The sequence below is a fragment of the Colossoma macropomum genome, unplaced genomic scaffold (assembly GCF_904425465.1).
Source record: "Colossoma macropomum unplaced genomic scaffold, Colossoma_macropomum, whole genome shotgun sequence".
Lineage (NCBI taxonomy): Eukaryota > Metazoa > Chordata > Actinopteri > Characiformes > Serrasalmidae > Colossoma > Colossoma macropomum.
The window spans coordinates 17,298,630-17,323,039 of NW_023494793.1; the positions used below are offsets into that span (position 1 = coordinate 17,298,630).

Below are 24,410 nucleotides of genomic sequence, written 5' to 3' on the forward strand. Positions count from 1 at the left end.
CAGTTAGTCTGACTGCAGTCTCCTATACAGCCACAACACGGTTAGGATAAGGCTAAAAATGTCCCACGCAAGCTTAGCATTACCAGGGCTGAATCTGGATTCGGATGCAGTAAATTACTCCTGCATGACCGTGTTGACAGAACAGTATCCCTGCTGTCCATCTAGGAGGGAGGAGACTTCTTCCACATTTAGAGTGAGAGAGCTCAGGGAGGGAGCAGGTGTGGATTAGTTTGTCAAAGGAAGCCTCAGGAGCCAATGATAGTGGTATTTTAACAACAGGTCAGGAAAAATGTGTGGGCTACAAAAAGATACCACTGCTCCTTCTTAGAAATCTTATATTTAATATTAGCCAATGCAATAGCCCTGCAAATTTTGCAAATTATAAACCCAAGTAAAGCAAGTAAAATAATGACAGAGCCTTTCATAGAAACTTTCAAGACCATGGTTACATCTGCTGATGTGTATGAACCCAATAACAACCTTAAAAACCTGAATTAAAACCATGAGCCAATAACTACCCCAAAAATCTGAACCTTATTAAAACCATGATAACTCTATTAAATGCATAGAAGTGGTGATAGCCAACACTGCAAGAGTTTCACTGACTTTCTATAGATGTGATTAGAGATGGAGGGCATTTGGAGAGTGTTTTGTTGGACCAAATGAATTAAATAATTAAGTAACAAATAAATTTAATGTAATCTAATTATATACGTCTATGTGTTTATTCAATTACTTATTTCAATGACTCTACCAGCAATATAAAACACTGACATTTAAACTGTTACTTTCACCCATAAACACTGAGAGAGCAGAATCTTGAGAATGCTGTCTTATCTTTGGCTTATCATTTTCATCGATTGTTTATACCTAGTTCAATAAATAGGATTATGAGCAGTGAAGTAATGATCAGTTTGATTAAAAATGCAATTATCTTTGCTGGAGTTGTTGATTTCCTACCACCATTTAACATGTGGACCCAAACACTGTGATTTCCTTCACCTATTTTAACACACAAACACTTACTGTGCTGAAAAGTATTTACAAGTAAAGACAGGATAGGAAAGGCATGAGTATGAAACACACTAATGTTGCGCTAATTTGATGTGCTATCATCAACCAGAAAGCATATGTGGCTTCAATCCAATCTTAGAGATTAGGAATTAACGCATGTGATTAGAATATGATTAGATAAATTAAATGAAGGTTGAATGAGAGTGTGCGCATGAGCATGTGCTGACTTGTACCCTAAAAAACATAAAACTTCTCAATTACAGTGCTATGCCACACAAATATGCGTCATGATAAATAAGAGCTATTCGTAAAGTCACCATGGCGGTGATTAGTGTGCCAGGGTCTTTTAACGTGGTGGTATTTTCACCTGTGTCTAAGACAAGAGCCAATGAAAATGAACATGTAAATAAGGTCATACATATTATAGACCCATGCCAAGTAAATCTCCAGTTGACGTCAACTAATCACTGATGACATCGTGAATAAAACCACATGAGAGGGGAATGCTTTGCAACAAGTGCAAAAATTCATGAGCCACAGGTCAGTAGAGCATGACATGTCCTTTCCAATGAGACCTGGATTGCATTGCTAACCTTCACAGACTGGAGATATGGACCCTGGGATCACCAGACTCCTCACCTTTCTTCTTCTCTGAGCTGTCCATGTTGTTAGTGTCATACTTCAGTGACTAGTTGACATCAAGCTTAAAGCGTCATCACCGACAAGTCAACTAGTCAGTGCAACTAATATGGCAAGCTATTTTTAGCTTAATTTCCGGAACTGAATTAACACGTGAAAATTCAATTTCAACTAGTAAATAATTAATTCTTTATGTTAGGAAATTGATGTGCATATATACAAATTGAAAACTGAGACCATCAACTATTCACCCATCCATCAGCCTAGCTGGTGCAAAATTGAAAGAAGGCACAGAACCAGGGAGCTGTACACAGAGAGAGCAATCACATCTAGGCCTACTGGTCCTGTTCCAGCCATTAACCTCACAGCGGAAGAAGCAGGCTTGCCAGCACTTATGGACACTGTCCAGAGCCACTTGCCCAGATATTTGAGTCTAGCTCCACTAGTAAGCCAACCACTGGATGCCTCCTATCTGATTGCAAATGCTGGGCAAGCCCCCCTCACATCCCAAAATAAAATGTTAAACTCAGAGGTGAGTTTAAAAACTCTCAAGTCTTATGATAATATCCTCTACATTATAATAATATCATCTGTGCATTCTCTTGTCTCATGTAAAAGTATGTTTTGAAGTTTTAAGATGCTAGTTATGTACATGCACTCACTGGCCACTTTATAAGAAACATAAATCTTATGGTCCTTCATGCTGGTGTACAGTTAGAGAGCAGCGCCATAGAGATCTGTTGCCATGCACGATTTCTTACTCATCTTCTGGCCCATAATCAACGGTCAGTTTCTGGCCATGAAGCCACTCTTGAATGGATATTTTTGGATGATGGTTCAGGGGCTGTTTCAGTAGCAAATTTTCAACACTGTTTTCATTTTTTTTGTTTTATTCCACCGCGATATGTGATACCACTGCTAAAATGAAATGGCTTAGGGGTGTAGCGGATATCCAAAACTTTGACTGTTTAATACTTCAACGTTAAAAAAGACGAGGTCTACATATCCACATATGACTACACCATGTGAACATTCCTTTGAGCATTTCTAAGAGAAAATAAGTTCATAAATCTAAAAGGAAACAAATTTCTTTTTTGCCAATTTTAGTGCACAATAAAAAAATATAAAATGTAAAATGTACCATAACCTCGGTACAGGGCACATTTTATGTATTTCTCCCAATATATTAAATTCAGAAAATAAACAGAGACAGTGCATTAAAAAGTAGAGCAAAAAAAAGTGTGCTGTCAAAATGCAGTGCAGCGGCACTTTTGTTTTTTCAATACCAGTCTCGGCGAATGATGATCTCAGCAGAAGTATTTTGTACATTCGTCTAGAGGCATGGTGCTTGCGTCAAGTGGCAAAAAAATACATTTAAACCTCAAAACTGCTATTTCTGTAACCAGTAAAAAGGGCCACATTGATAACACAGGAGCGCACTTCAAGTAGCAGAGGTGCGCTGCAGACAGGAAGTGGTTTCTGCTTCCGGTTTAAGGTACACACTTTTCTCACTGCATTCCACCACACTGGATTGCTCTCTGCATATGGCTAGTGGCTGTTTCAGTGTTGTTTTGGAAATAAAGGAACTCTATTGAACATAAGTGGAGCAGTGAACAATCTGATACACTGTTCATAGAGGCTTACCATGAGAATAAAAACGCACTTTTTATGCTTTTATAATTTTCATACATTTTTCAAGTTTTCACACCAAATCTTTACTGTTAACAGTTTGTTTGTTTGGTTGGAAAAAGAAATATTGCCAAACTGGTATGTTGGCACTCTTCTCCTTGACAAGCTTGTCCACTTAACTCTTACTACCAGAGAGTAGATCTCATGTACTGGAGGTTCTATCGTTCATTGGTTAGCTTGTTAACTATTCATTATAAAGAGTTTACTATAAAGAGAACAGAATGGAGAATAAAGGCGAAACAGCTGAAAGATTTATTGTTTAGAATTCGACCAGCACTACAACATGGCTGACATACTGGATAATGAGCTATTTCTGTAATAGGGAGAAATTTTAAAAAAGCACCATTTGTGTCCTTTGCATCTACCACAGCGTTCTTTGCCAGACTGAAAATCTCCATAATAATCTAGTGTTCAATGTATGTGTGTAGTTAACTAGTTGGTGATGCTTTGTTTGTATAGCTTATAATTAATAAAAATAATGTGCCACATGAAAGATCATGATCATTTGGATAATATTAGCACATGATAATATCAAATGTCAGCCCAAGGCTATCTAGTACACGTTATACCACTTTACTGTTTTGAATTAGCAAGTTCATCAGTACTTGACATGTACATTTCTGTACTATGTCCTGTACTGCACTTCTAATACAAACATACAGTACTAATACCTGAGTTTACTGTAGTTATTAGTAGTCATATAATAAGGAGTCATTCATGAGGTTAGCTTCAGGATGCTTTTAGACACTCACTTCTCAAATCCAATCCTGGAGATCTTCCGCCCTGGAGAGCTTGGTTCCAACCTTAATCTAATACACCTGATCTAATTAATCAAAGACTTCAGGGGCTTCTGAATATTAGAGCCAGGTCTGTTGGAACTAAACTCTCTAGGGTGGTAGATTTCCAAGACTAGACTAAAGTGCTGAATGTGTACAAATCTACCCCTTCACACCTATCTCTGTTACATCTTTCTATTTCCTGCCACGAAGTCATCTTCTCACATTTGCTTGATATTTTTTCTCCCTTGTGTTTATGTATCTGCCTGTTTCTACATGTTAGTCAAGTCTTGTTAAAAGAGGATGTGCATCGTAGTTACAGTGTTTTCTTGTAGGCTTTTGTGAGCATGTATTTGTGCGTGTACTGCGAACTGTTGAAGGAGCTTTGCTTGAGGCGTGTGTGATGTGGATGTGTGTGTGTGAGGAAGATGAGAGAGAGAGGAAGAAAGGGGGGGTGATGCTGGAGGCATGTTCTGCCAGTTCCCTGCCTGCTGTCGGGATGTGATGTCAGTGGAGTGTAGCGGCTAATAAGGAGCTACAGTGCTGGGGCAGAAATATCTGCAGCTCACTGAACTCTGCCTGTGTGTGTGTGTATGTGTATGTGTGTGTGTGTGTGTGTGTGTGTGTGTGTGTGTGTGTATGTGTGTGTGTGTGTTACTGTGAGTGGGTGAAGAGAGAGAGAGAGAGAGAGTCAGAATGTGAAGGTATTTTTGTATTTGTGTGGGAAGCAGTGGACGTAAAGCACTGATAACAGAGAGGGAACACATACAAAGAGAAGGAATTTGAAGGTATTCTGCATTGTGTGTGTGGCTGTGTGCGTGTGTGTGTGTGCGTGTGTGTGTGTAAGGTACAGTTGAGGCAGATTAATCCAGCGGAAATGCAAAAGCTCTCGCAGCTTTTCCAGTGTGCTTTAAGAGCACAGCTGTCCACCACACACTCACACGCTGTCACTCTCCACTCTGAGCTATACTGAGCCTCTGAGAGAGAGAGAGAGAGAGAGAGAGAGAGAGAGAGAGGAAAAAGAGAGAGAGAAAGCAAAGAGAGAGAGAGTAGTAGAGGGGTAGGGAGAGAGAGAGCCGGGAGAGAAAGAGCAGAAAGAAAGAAAGATGGTGTGAAAGAGGTTCAGACAGAGAAACATATAGAGAGCAGAAAAAGAAAAAAGAGAGGGACAGCAAGAGAGAATGATAGAGGAAGAGAAAGCAGAGAAAGAGAAAGAGCAGCGAGAAAAACATATAGAGAGCAGAGAGAGAAAAAAGAGAGGGACAGCAAGAGAGAATGATAAAGGGAGAGAGCAGAGAGAGAGTGCAAAGTGCATAGAGGAATAGGTAGAGAGAAATAGAAGGGAGAGCAAGAGAGAGGAGGCGTTTGAAGAGGCAGAAAATGACGGAAGACATTGAAGTGAAATGCTGAGGAAGAGAAGAATAATATAGCAGGAGCGATAGATAGATAGATAGATAGATAGATAGATAGATAATACTACATTAATATATCCTTTTATATATTTTATATTTTTAAGAGAATGAGGTGGTTAGCAAAAAAGACTTAAGGAAGAACAGAGAGAGATAGAGAGAGAGAGAGAGAGAGAGAAAGACAGAGAGAGAGAGGGGGGATAGAGACAGAGAGAGAAAGAGAGGGGGGTCTACTCCAGTAATAGCAGTTCACAGTTAGGAGACTGGCTAACTGTATGTGCTGAGCAGAGAGATGGGGACGGTCTCTGCCATGGCCAGAGACACAGAAGACATGGCCAAGGTCCGATCCTGAACACACGCACACACACACACTCTCGCTGACAAACACAGAGGATGACCCCTGGACATGCTGAGCGGAGGAGTGGTCTAGGAGCCATGACAGGTAAGTGCTCTCAGTGCTGTCAGAAGTGTAACAGGAGCGTGGACATTATAGACAAAGATTAGTCAGAGGAAATGTGGTCACTGTGGATGACCACCTCATCGCTGTTTTAATAATTTCAGCATTGTTTTAATCTTTTTAACAATCACTCGTTAGAGATAGTGTCATGCATGTCACATTATAATGCACCTGTTTGCACACACCTATTTTATAATGTAATCTTTGTTATTACAAAAAGTCACAGTTATGTTATACTTGTAGCAGTCAAATGTCTTGTAGAAAACAGGGATGTTAAAGCAATGCTAAAAATAAATGTGTGGTGCCATGACTAACTGTAATCACGCGAGTTGCTTTTTACGTAATGTCTTTTGTTGCTAAATATCACGTTTCAAAAGCTCTCAATGAAATGTAGAGTGGTGGCTTCAAAATAAAAATTGAACAGTTGTGGTTTAAGGCATGGATCAACCTACGCTTCTCACAGTCTGTCTCCCAGCGAGCAGCGCTTATTCATATTTGCCTATTCACCATATTCATTTGACTAAACCAAGCTGCAACTCTAAATAAGAGACAGAATGTATTATCTGAGAACATTTAACAAACCTGATTTGTTGTTGGTGTTAGCTTTAAAGTCCTGTTTGAATTACTATGAAATAAAAAACAACGCTGGTCATTTCGATTGAGAGATTCTTGCACTTTTGAATGTCCTTTCCTGGATCTTTCCTCATAGCAATCAGAATTAGAGCATTTTCCATTCACAATCTCTTGCCAGTCACCCCCAACCAATAAATAAAAGTCTGTTTAGTTGATTTCAAGTTACCACCAGTAAAAGAACTAGCTAACTGGCATTCTATACTATTGTACTACTATTTCACCATGTCATCACCTTTTTTAAATGATTTCTTGCCTGTGGTAGCAACAGTCCTATAATTTAGCAAATGCCACCACATTATGTGTATTCATGAAATTCCTATTTGTGCTAGTGACTAACTCTGGAAGCTCCTAATTGGCCATAACCTTGCCTCCGTAACCTGATATCAGAGATTTAATTTCCAGTTTCTGCCAGGGTTAAGGGTTAACCTTGAGCATGCTAACATGGCTGAGTTTTTCTAGCTTTTAACTCTAGTTGAATTATGGTAAAGCTGCATTATATTTTTAAGATTTTTCTTGTTAAAATTGAAAGAAGTAGCATTACTGAAAAAAGGGAGATGAAGATATGATGACAATAGTAGATAATTCACTTACATTCTCGGAAGACACATCCCCTTCACCAAGTTCTCTTTGAATATTTTTTCAATGCGCTTGCAATCGACTGATGTTGCAAAATGTTCTACATTTTGCATGCAATTACTCAGTTCTCAAATCCACATTCCCAAAACTTAGACAGTATAGGGTTAAGGATGTATTTTTTTAAATATAACTTTAGTTAGTGATTATCAAGTAGGCCTGTAACTGGTGACAATTAAACGATTTACTGTGGTAACAGCCCCCAGTGACGGTAAAATTCACACAGGAGTAAAAAACCTGCCGCTCATTTATTGATTTATTTTCATGAACTGTTCTGTTGAGTTGTACATTTGGTATAGTGTACATTTTAGGACATAGTCGGATAACTGTGTCAGGTTTTAGATATCAGATAAAACAGCTTCAGGTCTTGGAAAAAAAACAAGTGAAATCACGTCTCAGCTCTCGTACATCAGGCGAAATGAGCTGTTTAAAACAGTTTCAGGCAAAATGGCTTCTGAGGAGAAGACATCAGAACTCTCTAGTAATAAAGAATGAAATTGTGAATGTCACAAGAACCATCCTGTGACATTCACAATTTCATGCTTTATTACTAGATTGATTATAGTTTTGTGGCCGAATGATGCACTATTATTTAACAAAGATTAAGCCTCAACTCACATGCTATTACTGTGTTCTCTTCCATGTCCACTTCAGATTAAGGAACTCAAAATCTCAAAAATTCTTCTTCTTCTTCTTCTTCTTCTTATTATTATTATTATTACTATATTGCTATGTATATCAAATAACCTTTATAGGGTAAAGCCAAGGAAAAAAAAATTATCCCCAAAGTATGCATCAAACCATAACCACCACCTCCGACCTGGTTTAACCTTTTCCCATGTTTATTTTCCATGCAGTTGCCCAAATAAGAGGCACAGGCCTATCATCAAGTCATATCAGTAGTTTCATTGGAATATTTTCCATTTTGGTAAGCCTGATCAGAATGCAACCAGAAAGAATGACCCTTACTGTCTAATCCACTTTGGAAATGTGGCCAACAGCAGTTCCCCTTGGCTTCTGACTACACACAACAAATGTCATAGCTCTGATTCAGTCTGAGCTGGAGGGCATGGCTCTCTTTTAAAGGGTGTATTTTTACCTGCACACAATTTGGGAGTTTTTTTTACAATCATGCTTACAGCCCTCTTTATATAGTACCCACTGTTGTTGTATTACATAGTGTATAAAATTCTACACCAGAATTGTAGCACTTGTTTATCTGATGTGGTGCTTATATTGAATGTCCTGAGTTTTGTTGTTAAATGATATTAAATGTTTGTTAATGTTAATTTTCCTCCAAGAGGAATGATTAGAACAATATGTTCAATTTAAAAGCATGTATAATACTGTATATTTTGCTAAAATACCATATTTACAGTATAGCCTAAAAGAAAACAGAACAGAATGATCAATAAACATTCATTAATGTGAACTTTCTTTAATGTACGAATGTTGACTGCATATTTGGCCTCTCTTTCCAAGAAGATTGTTTACAAGAGCGAGAGCAGGAATGATTATACCAACACTGTATAGGGGTGTCAGGGGTGCTCAATCCTGGTCCTGGAGATCTACCACCCTGCAGAGTTTAGCTCTAACCCTAATCTATTACACCTGATCCAGGTAATGAAGACCTTCGAGGGCCTCTGATTATTAGAGGCAGGTGTGATGGATCTGAACTCCCGGGGTTGGTAGATCTCCAGGACCAGGATTGAGAACCCCTGCTTTAGATCTTTCTAGGGTCACAGGATCTTGCTGTAATTCAATCTGTGTATGTTTGAAGTTCTTGTATTTCCGATTCATATGTGTACTTTGACCTGCTGATCTCTTATGGCATGCTATAAATACAACATGCGTGTGAGAGAGAAGCAATTGCTCAAGAACATTTCTGAAGAGCTTGCGGTGCAAACAAGACACTAGGGCAAAGGTCACCAATCTTATCCACAATGAGCCGGAGCGGCTTCAGGAGTTCTTCCAACCAAACGTAAGCATACCTCATCCCACTTTTTTGACCCCTTAAATGGCCAGGGCCCACCGGCTTACACACTTCTGTAACCTAAGAATAGCTTGGGCAGTTTGTATTGAAATTGCTGTAGGTATGGAATAATAAGCCTTAGTATGTAGTAAGCCTAGGATTTTAAGGGGTTAATTCATTGGTCTCAGTCTTCAAACAACTGGTTAGTTATATGAGGTGTGTTGGAGTTAAAACCAGCCCTTTGTGAATAAGATTGGTGACCCCTGCACTAGGGGAAATTTACATTAGGCCCTTCAAGTTTTGCAAAGTAAAATGGTCTAAATGAAAAAAGACTGGCCACTCAAGCCCTCAGGTAAATGGATCTTGTGGCCAAAACTAAGAATGCACAGCCAGAATTACAGAAAAAAAAACGTATATACAGCCATTTACAGGCACCCTGGTTAAATTACATGTTTTGTTGATTTTCTAAGTGAAAAAGTTAACGCATCATTATACAATATTATAAAATTATACAATTATATAATTTAATTATACAATTATTTTAATGAAAAAATAGTTTATTTGCTAAATTTAACATTGCCACACAAAATGTGGCATGTACAAAGACTATGACACATTTATTGTGTCCACTATAAACATATCCATATCACAGGGAGTGACATGGAGGGATCCCTGTTTTTACCACACAGACAGCCAGACTAAGGACTGCTATCATCCGATCCCATGAACCCATCTTCATCAGGCTTTAACCAGTCAGCCCTGTAGGTTTGTTACTGGGATTGATGATAATCATAGCGCTTTAACAGTGTTAAAAGCAAGGATTGTGTTTTCTAAACAAATTACTCCCAATAAAGAATGAATTTGTGATGTCGGCCTGTCATGGAAGCTGACATGACTAACATCACTGGCACTAAGTACTATTTTTACAACAACCACTGCAACAGGTTTCACAGAACTGCTTGGAGTTCTAGAAAGAAGTTGTCACTTGCTGTCATGTTAGTTATCGCAGTGTTAGTGTTAACACTACAGATGGTTAATCCCGACAAAAAGGTTGCAATATGCAAACGAGCCCTCCAACCAACCACCCAAAGTTCTCTGGTGTGTTGTGAGCATCCTGAGCAATCTCTGATGTTAAAGGTGAGTGTTCTGTGGGTGCTTTGATAAATCAAGTCACCCAAGAAACATAAATAACTTTGGTTAAAATAAAGCAGACCAATCTTGATTTGTGTTGTATCAAGGGTTATCCAATGTTTTTTTTTTTTTTTTAATTTATTGCAAATCATGGCAAGCAGTTATATAATTGCAATTTTGTTTATGTTGGGTAGGTGGATTTAACAGTCTTATTTTTTGGAGATATTTTTAAATCCACAAAAATTATAAGATAAAATGGTAACTGTATGTCTATTTCTTTAACCTCAGGAGGTGTGGTCTTTACACTGTCCACCTTACTTCTGGTCCAGGCAGTGTCCCCTTGCCCCAAGGAGTGCTCATGTGATAGTTATGCCAAGGTGGTGGACTGTCGGGGGCGAGGTTTATACGACATTCCTCACAAGCTACATCCCGAAACTCAGGAGCTGTATCTTCAGGACAACCGCATACGAGGCCTTGGCTCCATGGCATTTCGGGAAACGCCACAACTCCGGGTTCTGGACCTGGCCAACAACACCATCACTATGATTTCCCCCAGTGCCCTCCTGGGGCTCAGGGGGTTAAGAAGCCTCAGCTTGGCCAACAACTCGATCCGGGAGGTGGACCGCCGTTTTTTGGGCTCTATACGGAATCTAACCCAGTTGGACCTTTCTTACAACAACATTGGAGGGCTACCTGGAGCACTAGCCGATAGCTTCCACCACCTAACTCACCTATCACTTCATTTTAACCGGCTGACCAAGGTGGACCGCACTCACTTGGAGGCCCTTGGGAGCCTGGAGGTGCTGAACCTGAGGGGGAACCCGTGGAAGTGCGATTGCCAGATGATAGGACTCAAGCTATGGCTGGAGACATTCACTTTCAAAGGTAGGGAATGAAGTCAGGGATACAATTTACATACGAGCGTCTCAGCTATCAAGCTTGCAATAACTGTTTAATAGCTTTTTCTCCAGTAATACAGACTGAATCACAAAAACAATCACAAAACACCATCATTGCTAAGGTAAGATATTTACAAAATGTATAATGTGTAAATATCTAACCCTTAAGATGAAGATAGCATGCTATAATACAAAAAAAACCTTTATGAGAATGGTGGTGCTAAAATAATTGTTATTTAAGACTTATAATATTCACATTATTTATGTGAGTTTCTGCTGTTTATTTGTTGAAATTTCACAATTGAGAGGGGACAATCATATGTTGTCATTTAAAGTCAATAACGAATCATCACATTATTTGGTAAGCACTGTTGAATTATAGTCTTCAAATTGTTGAAGATATGAAATCATATCGGCAGATTATTTTAAAATCTTCATTGTACTGGTGCTTATTTTTTTTTAGAGAGGTTGGCCCCTAAACCATTGCAAAGATATCACTACTATCTTTAATAGCACTACTATTAAATTTGTAAAAGCATATTTAAACTGAAAACATTTGTCATATGTGTTGTGCTCTGCCTGGAAGTCCTGATGAGACTTCCACAGTATTCTTTCTGCGCTGAACAGTAAAATTAGCAATGCAAAGGGCAATTATTCAGCTTAGTTATGCTGTATTATGGGGATTGTAACATTGCACAGGTTTGCAGACATCAAAAAATATGAAGTATCTACTGTTTAGTTCAACATAACCGCAACAAACCTTGTTGAAAAAGCATAAAAGCATCTATTTACGCTGTACCCAACTGATCTGAGGCAGGGCCTGTTCAAGCACATTAAAGTTTTTAAAACATTCTATTTCTATTGGCAATTGTGATTAAGTTGCAAAGAGGCAAATGTGGAATGATCTTCTATTAAGGATTATATTTACTTACCATATTCAAGCATAACACTAACCATACTTAAGACCAGGGTTTCAGTTAGCTGATAAATGCCCGTGCTTTAAACAAACTGCAAGAACAGCAAATTCAAATCAAGGAAACACAGGGCCTCATTCACCAATATCTTCTTAAGTTTTTACTTAATTTTGTTGACCTAAGAAAAAGTCTGCATCAGATTCACGACATGTTCTTAAACAACAGAACTGTTCACACCTTTGTGCTCTTGAGTGTGTAGATTCTTATCTTACCTAAGAACAAATGCCAAATTAGAGAACACTGGTGAACGTCAGAATCTTCATGAAAAATACTTAAAAGGGTTTTAATAGCAAAATTCTTCTCAAGAACAGTCGGTGAATGTGGCCCAACGTCTGGTACTTTCTTCCAAAGTCATATAAGATCCTTTGACAGTGGGGAAGACAATACTTTAATGGGGACAGAGCTGATCTACAGTTCAGTTACTGACACTCTGAAGTTCAACTTTAGTCACTTACTGTGTGCTGAGCCATGTAAAGATCCTGTCTGGTTTAACTTCGCCTCCTCATCAGTTAGCGCTAACAGTATTACTCCTTTCACTTGTCAGGTTCGAGATGGCTTCAAACAACAAGGCTTTCATTATAGAAGTACTTTCAATCTGATGAAAAAAACTGAAGCACTATGCAGTAAATGCGGTGTTAAAGTTGTTTGGTTAGTCTGTATTATATAGCACATATGCTAGATGAAGGTTTTTCTCTAATAATAGGCTCATCATTTGAAGGCATTTGAACCTGACGTCACTGAGAACTTCAGGAGAACAGCATTACTGTACATGAGCAAAAGATAGTAAAGAAAGTTTCCATCCATTTACAGGATTAAGGCTGACGGTCCTACTTGAATCAGTTCTGTTCACTTTTTTCCTCAGGCTGAAATTTCACGAGCACAAGTTCAGTTGTAAGTCAGTTAGACATTTCGGAGTTGAGTCGCGAGTCACTTAACATGTGGCTCGAGTGCAAGTCACTGACTCAAGTCTTCATCTCTGGCTCAAGCTTTAAGATGGAGAAGAGTAAAGCTTGAGTCAGTCTTAATGTGCAGAGGATTTGTCTTGTCTGCAACACCAACAACTTAAAATTTTAGCACCCATGCCATAAGCCAACAAATATGTTTTCATTGGCAAAGGTCTGTTTGTTTAGGCTGTTTGAGAATATGGTTCATGTTTGGAGTAGCTTATCATCATGGCCTGGCAATCATGTGTTTTTGTGCAATAACAAATAATTGAAATCAATCATTCCTGAACACCATGACTGCCATCAAAATGTCTGAAACTCTGCTTAACATTAATAACACTAATACTAATAGTACTAATCATACTTTGCTTTTATCAGTGTGAGGGGTCCTACACCAGAGCCCAACGTGATCCCATAACTATTCCACAGCAATCCTGCAAAGAAGATTACCTAACATGACTGTAACATTTGAGCAACTCAGTTAGACATGACATGTCTACATGAATATCTGCAAACACTTCCAGTAAGCGGTCAGTGAATTCATCCAGTGTAAGTAGTGTGTAGTCAGTTAACCAGCACCGTCATCACCCTCACATGTACAAAGTATGCACATAAATTAATAGAACAGTAACAGAACAAACAGGGCTCGCATCTTATCTTGTACCAGCCTGAGGCACATTTCTGATCAGACCAGATAGGAGCAAATTAGCCTAGCCAGTGTATCACCACAAATGATCTTCAAGAACACCACTGCAGTGAGCACTCAAGCGATGGAATATAAGACTAGCTGAAATACTTCTTTGTCAGTGCAGGACAGTGGCACTATAAATGTGGGAAGCTGTTGGTGCATCAAACAAACACAACATGTTTGGTTATTTGAATGTTAATAGACCCTTATAGCCTTGATATGTGAAGGAGAAGTTTCAACATTACAATGCATGTCACATTTTAACTTTTGAATAAGAAAGCTAATCACAGTAAAGATGGATATTTGAACAGCAAAACCAGAGTTTAATATAAGATTTATTTGCAGCTGCAGAATCTATATGAGAGCTGCACGTTCACGTTAAATTGCTTCACACTGATTTACTGAAATCAGAGAAACAAGCACAAGGATGAATAAGCTACATGCATGACTTACTGCAGGACCGATGAAAGGGTATTCCACGGAAAATCATTTTACAAATTCCAAAAAAGCTATGACGGTAAGTGGAATGCTAATGAAAACAGAAAGCAGTGATTAGTAAATTCTGTTTGAGCTGTATTAAGAGAAAAATGTTTTTCTGGAAATATATGCTTAATCCAAATTTAATATCTGCAACACATTCCGAAAAAGTTGGGACAGGAGCATGTTTACCACTGTGCTACATCACCTTTCCTTTCAACAACACTTAAACATTTGGAGACTTGAGACACAAACTGATCTGGTTTTTAATGGGATTTTTTTTTTGCCATTCTTATGTTATACAAGTATTTAGCTATGCAACAATACAAGGCCTCTGTTATTGTATTTTGAACTTAATAAGACACACATTTTCAGTGGGAGTGAAAGATCTGCTGTTTTATATGCTTTATGTGTAATATTATGTTCAGTACTGTGTGTTATAATATGGATGTGATTTGTTTTTTCGGTGTATGTTTTCTGTAAGCTGTACCTAAGAGGACAATTGGAAGACATTATGAAAAGTTATTCCTAGCTGACTATATATAGATTGAAAACAGTTGTTGCTTCTGTACCTAATTTGGCAATGGTCCAGGCAACAATGTGCCTAAGCCAGCCTATATAAACACAGCTCTCCCAATGTCCAGAACCTTGTGCACATCACAGAAACAAAGATCAATACTACAGATGCAAGACTGGCCTCCTGGTCCTGGTTCTAAAAATTCTACAGGGGACAGGTCTGAACTGCCATACCCAAGCATGATTACATTTTACAATATTCCTAGTCTTAAATTGCCCCTGTCCCAACGTTCAAATTCAGAATGAATGTATATTTATAAAAAATGATGAAGTTGAAAAATTAAAAATTACATATCTTGTCTTTGTACAATTTTGTTCAAATACATGGTCAAAGTGGATTTATAAATCACTGCTTTCTGATTTTATTAGCATTTTACCTTTTGTGCCAACTTCTTTTGTACCAGCTTTGTACTATGTGACCGCTAACACTGAAGGTACAAACTAGAGGGATTTATCAGGCACTTAATGTAGTCACCTTTTTGCAAGTAAATTCTGGCATTATTTCTGCACGTGCACAGCTGCAGTTCTAGAATATGATTGCTATACAGCATCAGATAAAAGTCATCTGCAACACTGCATGGGAATCAGCAGGCTACATGTAAACAGGAAACATACATACATACATACATCATCTAAACCGCTTATTCTTCTGGGTCGCGGTGTAAACAGGAAACAATTATGTAAAATAAAAAATTATGGATAAAAAATATTTACTGTGGTATTTATTTATATTTTTACATGTTTTTTTTGCATGTTTGAATAAACTGATGACACTTTGTGATTCTGATCCTATTATTTACTAGATGTAACAACGGTAATGTGTTTTATAATTACCTTTTTAAAGATATAAACATAAGAAGCCAACTGTAGGTGTAGCATTCTGGATATCTGGATGTTAATAATCTAAGACAGCGTTAAAGTCCAATTCCACCGTTTTTAAAAATTTCTGTATAATTCGGTGTGAAATGTTTCATTGAAATGGTTCATTGTTGAGGAACTTACAGATATCTTTACAGTGGTGGTGATAGGAATCAGGGATAGCAATGTCTGCAATATAACCATTTTATTATATCCAAAACCACCAGTGAAACTACACGAGTCTTCTGAGTTTTTGTATGTAATGTTGATGATGATTAAAGTGTTAAATCCTTTTCATTTGGTGTTATTATAATATATGTATTAGCCCAAAAGCATATCTCAAAACTATCGTAAAACAATGTCTCAGGCATCAGCCAACATATTTGTAGCCATTTCATGTAATAACTTTCTGTTAGGTCGTTTTTAGAGGTGTCAGCTGTCTAGTTTCTATCATGACCACGGTGAACAATTCTGACTCTCTTGAATGGAGCATTTTACATCAAACCACTCGGAATGACTCTCTTCACATCTTAACCATTTAATTATGCAGAGATTTGAAAAATTTGAGGAATTCTGCTATAACATACCACTGAACATAAAATATCAACAGCACAAAGGCAAGCTGGTATTTAAACCAGCATCTGGCATGGCTGATAAAGTGGGATGCTTCTCCTGTGTGGAAAAATGCTACATGCTTCTAGACTAAAGGCAGGTTTAATTAACATCGGTTAACACAGACATGTTGCAAACATTCCCATATTTAGGGTGGGAAAAAATTGTCTATTTCTGATGTGAAATCAACTGTTCTCTTCTGTTGCTGCATTTATGTGATGTATAAAGAACATTATGTAACAAAGCCCAAAATTTGTAGATTTTCATTTAGTTCGTGTCCATTCTTGAACAACACATGAATAGGAATATACTTTACCTATCAGTCATGTTTTATCGCAAATCTGATTAAACAAAGCAATAATAAATGTGTACCAGTGATGCAAATTTTGGTCCAAGAAAGATTGAAAAGGCTTTGCAAGTAATTTTAAAGGTAATGAAAATTAAAAGCTTCTCAGAGCAGACACATTCAAACAGTTTAAGCAAAAGCAGATCAACAGGGAAAACGTCAGCCCCATGGAACTATTTCACAATTCCTATGAGGCAAACTACAACTAAAAATAGTGGAATTCATTGGATGTAAACTGTAAACTGGATGTAAGTTGATGTAAACTGTACTTTCAGCTTTTTTCAGTTTTGGCTTTTGGCCCAGTGTGTCTTGAGTTGTGGTTTCAGCGAAGAATCTTAGGTGCATCACTTGCATTTCCCAATCTAAACTGCCCTCTCATGCTCATTCTGAAAAACAGTGCATTCCAACAACAAAGCAAGCCTTGTGCATGTTTTTTTACGATGATAGAAAACAGCGGCACATACTGTAACCCCTCTGGTGGTAGATTCAAAGGGGCCATCACCAAAGTCATTGAATGTACGGTTAAAGAAACGTGAGCAAATAAAGCCTCTTACATACAGAGCAGTTTTATCACAAAAAAATGATAAATGTATCCACTGGCAGTGTGCCAAGCTGGCTCAAACGGTGTGTAGTATGCCCTGTTGGTTAGGACTTCTAGTTACACACATCAAATACATGACGTACTGCAGAATTGTTGAAGAAGTGTGAGAGACTATGTGGATTAAAGCAGCTAAATATGCACTCTAATTACAGAGACAGAAATAAACAGTAATGTGACTATGATCTTTATGAAATGAGTAATGAGGAAGGTATGGAACAGCTGTTTCCATTGTGGCCAAACCCATTTATGCAAAAACCTAGGAGCATGCACACACACACACACACACACACACACACACACACACACGCACATACACATGTAGTTTACAGCCTGGTGCCGGTGGACTGTCAGAAGTGAAACAGCACTCTTTAACCTTGACCTTTGAAAGATTAAGTATTAATAGATATTATGACACCAGTAGACAGATGGCTATATGATTTCTTCTTATATACAGTGGAGTCATCTTAACATTATTGAGCCCTTGCATTTACTTTAATGGTTGTCATAATCATTTTCTTAGTGCATTTACTCTTTGACCTGTCAGAATTAGTACATAATCATCTGATCGCAATTATTTAAGCTGACTGTAAGAACTTTCCACAACTGTCACAATCATCACATCAAATAGAATGAATTTTCCTCAGTTGAAAATGCACATATTTATTTAAAATCATAAAACCTCTCACTGGTCCTGTTATATGTTTAAAGGGTAGTAGTAAGTATGGTTTATTTATTTGAGCTTGTACCCTATAAAAGATAATTTTGTACATTTAGCTACTGCTATCTCAATTAATGCATTGGGTTTAAATAGATCATTATGACTGTAATTATTTACTCTTTTATCTATCTCTTTTTTTAAAGTACCTTTGTACTGTGGGTCCACAGTTGGAACTAATTCGGTAGAATCCTCCAAATATTTGCATATTTGTTTTAAAGAAATACTTCATATTAGGCACAAAGACATATTTCAACCTAATCTCTGCCACATCTGTACCCTATAGTTGATTACTATGCCCAAAAATGTAAACATTTTTTTTCCTTTCTACTTAGAAAAGAACAGAAAACAGTAGTCAGTGGGCATATCAGGCTGGGATACAAGATAGCGAGCTAATCAGCAATAATTCCATGCTAAACTAAGCTGATCTAAGATGGTTTATGCTGGTCTGGTGCTAGTTTAGCTCATCACCCAGCATGGCCATGCTGGTTGACCGCCATACCAGCATTCAAAACACAATGCTGATGACCAACTATGCTGGTTTATGCTGGTATTTCTAGCAGGGTTAACATATGATTATTCCCAGAATGTTTGTGCAGTGCTGTTTTTATACTGTTGATCTGATTGCAAATGTCAAGCCCTTTGGTGCATAGCTTCTGCACTTTGGGCAGCTTGCTGTTTCAAAGTCAAATGATGATAATCTGATTGCATGCATACTGATCAGGAACACAGGGTGAACAAAAGCAAAGGTTCAGTGAGATGAGGTTCAGTGAGATGAGGTTCAGTGAGATGAGATGAGACAAATCGGGAGAGAGAAAGAAAGCATGACTAAGAGGCGATGACTAAGTAATGTGGGTGTCTATATATCTGTTCCACTGCTTAGCAAACCTATGGTAATGTCGAGATATTCAAACATAATGTGACAGTAATAACTAAATCACACAGAGCAAAGTGAGAAGCTCTACACTAATGAATGAACTACTGGGACAAATTCAGAATTCAGAAGTTTCAGTCTGTTTCCACAAATGAATGTGGTAGAGGGGGACTGATAAGTTATACAGCAAGAAATAAGCTACACTAAATAATTGTAAACCTACAAAGTGAAGTGATACAGTGCATGGATCAGGTGTTTCTGATAAAATGTCCAAAGAGTGTGCCATATAGGCTACAAAGTAGGGCTGAACGATTTGGGCAAAATATCTAATCGCAATGTTTATCAATATTGTATTTGTGACTGTGATGATTTTCTATTAATTGAGGTCTGGCGGTAACTTGCATAAAACATTTTAGGTAAATTTTGGCCTTAGGTTTTCCTGTTTATCTTAAGTATGTTGTGTAAAATCTCTTCAAAGAAATGTTTAAGTGGAAAATGATTGTAAATAGAGTTTTAGTCCCTAAGTTTAAGTTTCAGCAACAAGTTTTTGACAGTTGCAAAGCTTTAATATGTATCTCTAAAGCATTCAAAAACGACAGCTTGTGATTTGAAATTGCACTCTTACAAATTGCACTTTCGATATAAATAATTAATCAGTCAGATATTCTACAAAGCAAACATTAATGCATGACAGTAATGCAAGTTTTCATCTCCCTCTTTTAATTCCCATCTGTTTGAATCAAGATTACTGATCTAGCTTTCATTCAAAACTATAATCATGTCTTATGTCTTGATCTCTCCCTCTTTTTCCTTTGTTCCATCTCATCTGCCCTCCTTCATCCCTATGATCTCATTTGCTTTATCCTTTTTTTTATTACATCCTTGATAATATGCAACCTCTCCTCTCTTTTCCTCTGTTCTCTATCTCAGGTGGAGTGGTGGACGAGGTTGTGTGTGCCCAGCCTCACGCCATGCGGGAGCGCGACCTGCAGCAAGTTCCCTATGAGCTCTTCCACGCCTGCATGACCACCAGCTACAGCTACCTGTTCGCCAACATCCACCATCTGGACAACCAGCACCGGCTGCTCCGTGGTCATCTCCACCCCAGCCCAGAGGCTCCTCCTTATGGGGGCGAATTCGGACCCCCACCGGAGTGTGAGGCCAAACAGAAGCCTCGGCCTGTCAACCTGCGGCACGCCATAGCCACAGTGGTAATCACCGGAGTGGTGTGCGGCATTGTTTGTCTGATGATGCTGGCCGCTGCTGTCTACGGGTGCGCCTATGCCGCCATCATGGCCAAATACCAGCGTGAGCTGAAGAAGCGAGAGAAGGAGGCTGGAGGAGGAGGAACAGAGAGGGAGAACGCAGATAGGGAAGGGGAGAAGGAGCCGCTGGAGAACGCTATAGCGTGAGAAGAAGCGAGACATGCAATAATGCCCATATCTGCACCAGGGGTGTTACATAGTCAACACAGATCATGAACATCGATAAAGGAATACTTCTGGATTTTTCAATCTACTGCATCAGTAGCATACGGTGGGTTACCACCAACAATTCAACAATTACCACAAATAATATGTTCTACATGTTTCCTTGTGCAGAAAACTTGTTGACTCCAGACAGACGTATAACAGAAGCTAATGAGAAATGGCAGAATTCTGCCAGCTAATGTTTATGTGAAAGTATTTTTGTAGAATTCTCTCAATCAGTTAACTAAGCATGAACAATTTGTATATTTTGTTCTTTCAGAGTGGCAATATGTTACCAGTGTAGTGTTACAGGTGGAGTTTTAACAGACTCCTGCCTGATCATGCATGAATACCAGAAAACCAACCCTTGTCCTGAAGATCTACCTTCCTGTGGAGTCTAGTTTCAACCACAATCTGCAACTAATTCACTTCTTCAGACGTTGTTCATTGGCTGGATCTGAAGCAGAAGTGCTAAGTGAGTGTGGTGCAGCATGTTAGATACAGGTTAGAACTAAACTCTGAAGGAAACTAGAGCTGCATTCCAAAAGCTAGGATCCACTTTTCTCAGCTCTTCGTTTGTATTACGTAATGCAAAATGGTATACCAAGTCCACCAAGGCCACTTTGTCATGTGATCAGAAAGGAGAAAATACCATTGATGTGAATGATAATCTGGCAAGCAAAACGCTGATGTCCTGCAAGCTAAAAAGCAGGTGCATTACACACCCTGCATTCAATTTACATCCTCTTAAACAGACACCTTTTTTAACAACTTGTAGCAGCTGGTTTCATCTGTTGGTGTTTCTCTTGAAATTTCATCAGGTCAGATCAGAGTGCAAGAAGCATTATAGACAAAAGAAGCCCGCAAAGGATACTCTGGTAGCTTTCTTGAAAATTGTCTGAATGTAGGCCCCATTTCTCAGCTCCATTTAAAAGATCCTTCTGATCGGAACAGAACATCACAGAAAATTGGCAGCATTTGTCCCGCTCCCAATAAATGTTTTATCCTGCCTACAGGACCCACAGATAGCTGGTTTGCATCTGTGTTCGTCATGACTGAAAATGACATATGTCAGACTTGTCTTAATCAGCTTTATTGTCTTGTGTTCACCTTTATTAAGAGCACTTTCAACAAATGTGGCTTTCTGTAGCCTACAAGAATAAAATGTGCGTGTTGTTCACATGACTGGTTGCTTCAAGACTATTTAGAATGAGTTTATTTATTTCTGTATTATTTATATATGCAAATTAATAAGTGATTGTTAGCATTCATTAATTTTATGGGATTTCTCTATATGTATGTCTCTACTGTTATTGTTGTACATTAACAGTATTTCACATATTTCAAAAGTTCACCAACAGAATTCAGCAACTGCCTATTGGTTTCTATTATAAGCGACTTTCAAGTTTTCTGACTACAGGGAAAAGTGGTAAAATTATCAGGTGTGGTAATCAACTATACGGTACAGATGTGGCAGAGATTAGGTTGAAACATGCTGTAGTATTCCTTTATGATATAAATAAAACACCCATATATATAAAAACAAACATATATACACACAATTACACATGTGCAGATGGTTGTGGATAAAGCTGATCTAACTCTCGTCAAATCTCTTGCTACACCTTCTCAAAGGGACAAATGCTCTTTCCAAACACTCTCCTTCATAAAGGGAAAGCTGGACATGACGACAACAAGGGAAGAACGGACTTGTTCTATAATGCAGTATATTTACACAGTACACGACTTCCAGAGATTAGGCCAAAGATAACATACATAGATACATATCAATGTTTTAATTGTATAACTAATGACTCAGAGAATAATGATCTGTCTAATGCAAGCGCGTTTAACAGCAATATGTACATAATGACTTGTGTAGTGCGTTTCAATTTGTGTTTATGGGTTGGTTGGTTGGTTGAACTGTATGTTTACCGGCCTATCAGGGTTTGACTGGTCAAGTAGGCAGCTGCTACTGTATGTATGTATGTAGTTCTGCGTGTGTAATTATGTCTGTGTGCGTGTAAGAGACCTGCCCCAGGATTAGGTTTCAAATTGATCACAGTGGAATTAAAATCTAGGAATTTAGATGAGAATATACAGTACTGTGCAAAAATCAGAGACCACACTACATTTATTTAATTTCCAGTCAAATCAGCCACTAAGCGCAAGACAATTGTGAAGAATTCTGAACAAGTAAATATAATTTAAAGTTTTTCAGTATTTAGTGTATCCACTTTTTGTCTTTATTACAGCTTCCAAGCTTTTTGAGAGACTTGCTTTCAGGAGACTTAATCTTAGTTACATTCAATGATGTTGAGGTTTGGACTCTGAGGTAGCTGGTCCATTGTTGTGAGCTTCTTTATTTCATTTGCAAATGATTTCTTCTTTTTTGTCTATTTCCTTTTCTCAGTAATGGCTTCTTGACAGCTACACATCCTTTCAGACCCAGAGTTGTCTTCTCACAGTGGAAGAATGGACAGACTTTTGAAAAGCTAAAGCAAGAGCGAAGCTGAATATCTCTCAAAGATGAATGCTTTAAGGGCTGTTTATCTGATGGGGACAGTGTTGGTGCTCTGCCACGTCTTGCATGGTTGTTAGGAGTCCCATATTCTCTAAATATTTAACTCATTTTTTGAACTCCAGTATCGTAAACTCCTATTTTTTCCACTTATTTGTTGATGTTCCCCTTCCTTATGCAAGTATATTGTTGTATATTAGGATTATTTTATATTCTAAAATCAATTACTTGTACACAATTACTGTTCTGACTGGAAATTAAATAAGTAAATGGTGGTCTCTGGGACTATATTTGCATTAAAAAAATCCACCCGTGCAAAAATTGTAGGAAAGGATTTGGGCTCTTGGAATGTTGTAGAATTTGCACAGAGGATTCGAGAAGGGTTTTGATTGTGGAAATGAGTGTTATAAGCTACCTCACACCCTCACGCACACCCTAACGGAGAGAAAGAGACTGTGAACGAGGGTGTGAAGGACACGAGGTTGTTCCGTCAGGATGTCTGATTTTATCCACCTTATATAACAGGATAGTGAACAGCCAAGCACCACGCGTACACACACACACGTGCACGCACATATTCGAAATCACATCAGACATGATGCTTTGAGTAATAACGTGAGGGCCAAACAGCCTGTAAGCAAGGCTGCTCAAATCAGAGATTTGCTGTCACACACAGCGCACACACACGCTCCTGTTGCCCTGGGAGTGTGATGTCATCAGGTTGTCGGGTCGCGTTAGTGCTGCCACTACAAATTCATTACCACTGCGCGCGCCTCTACCCTTGCACTCAGTCCTCTGTCCAATACGCACAGCATCAAATTAATTCTTGAATATAAACTATTTTCAAGCTACTTTTAGTGCTGCATAAATGGCAGCAATATTTTCAGTAATACTGCAAGGTGAAATCATCTAGTAGTAAAAGTCTAGTTGATATATCTAATATTTATCATTTTTACATTGTTGAAAGAATTTTATACAAGTATTTTACTTATTCATTTTATCTAGAAAAATATGGTTATATAATAATCTTTATAATAATCCTTTATATTTTGCTTGTTCATGTATTATTTTTTAGAACAAAGCTAAATCATCTTTCTTACATCTTACACTAGCAAAATTACCTGTCAATAGAATAAGACAATGTCTACATAGAATTACTTCAACTAAATAAACAGGGACACAGGAAGTGGTGGTGCTGAGGGGGCTGTTTAACTGAAACTACTAAAAATTATTTCAAAAAGAACATTAAAGCCACAATATAAGATTTGGGGATTTGGAGTCCTCTCTGGTGGAAATATGTAATTGCATGCATTTTGCTGGTTGTGCTTTAGACCCTATTCTGAATGATGATTCTGATAATTGCGAGTGCACTGAAAGAGCATCAAAATAGTCAAAACTCAGTCATGACTTGGGACGTGTCGTCCAAGGATGTAAGTGAATTATCTACTATTGTCATCATATCTTCATAGTATAATGTTTATTTTGCATTTGAGATCTAAATAT

At 38.1% G+C, this 24,410-nt stretch overlaps 2 protein-coding genes across 4 annotated transcripts in view; one reads left to right on the forward strand and one right to left on the reverse strand.

Moving 5' to 3' along the window:
• Positions 1–24,410, reverse strand: part of cacna2d3a (calcium channel, voltage-dependent, alpha 2/delta subunit 3a) — a 289,290-nt gene that overhangs the window by 42,594 nt on the left and 222,286 nt on the right. The window lies entirely within an intron of this gene.
• On the forward strand, positions 4,738–22,944 carry LOC118813376 (leucine-rich repeat and transmembrane domain-containing protein 1). Of its 3 annotated transcripts, none has more exons than XR_005007635.1 (4): positions 4,738–5,969; positions 10,642–11,238; positions 19,848–20,453; positions 22,800–22,944. XR_005007635.1 is itself a non-coding variant. In XM_036578676.1 (3 exons), exons 1-3 carry the CDS (start codon positions 5,921–5,923, stop codon positions 20,327–20,329), a joined length of 1,128 nt encoding a protein of 375 aa, XP_036434569.1. In that variant the 5' UTR covers positions 4,738–5,920; the 3' UTR covers positions 20,330–20,646. The 3 variants fall into 3 exon arrangements, 1 of the variants encoding a protein (XP_036434569.1); XR_005007634.1 differs by lacking the exon at positions 22,800–22,944 and adding an exon at positions 20,667–21,040; XM_036578676.1 differs by lacking the exon at positions 22,800–22,944 and having other exon boundaries at positions 19,848–20,646.

Coding starts and splice junctions, on each gene's coding strand:
- LOC118813376 (XM_036578676.1), top strand. CDS start 5,921: ATGACCCCTGGACATGCTGAGCGGAGGAGTGGTCTAGGAGCCATGACA. Junction 5,970..10,641: donor TGGTCTAGGAGCCATGACAG/GTAAGTGCTCTC, acceptor CTTTAACCTCAG/GAGGTGTGGTCTTTACACTG. Junction 11,239..19,847: donor GGAGACATTCACTTTCAAAG/GTAGGGAATGAA, acceptor TCTCTATCTCAG/GTGGAGTGGTGGACGAGGTT.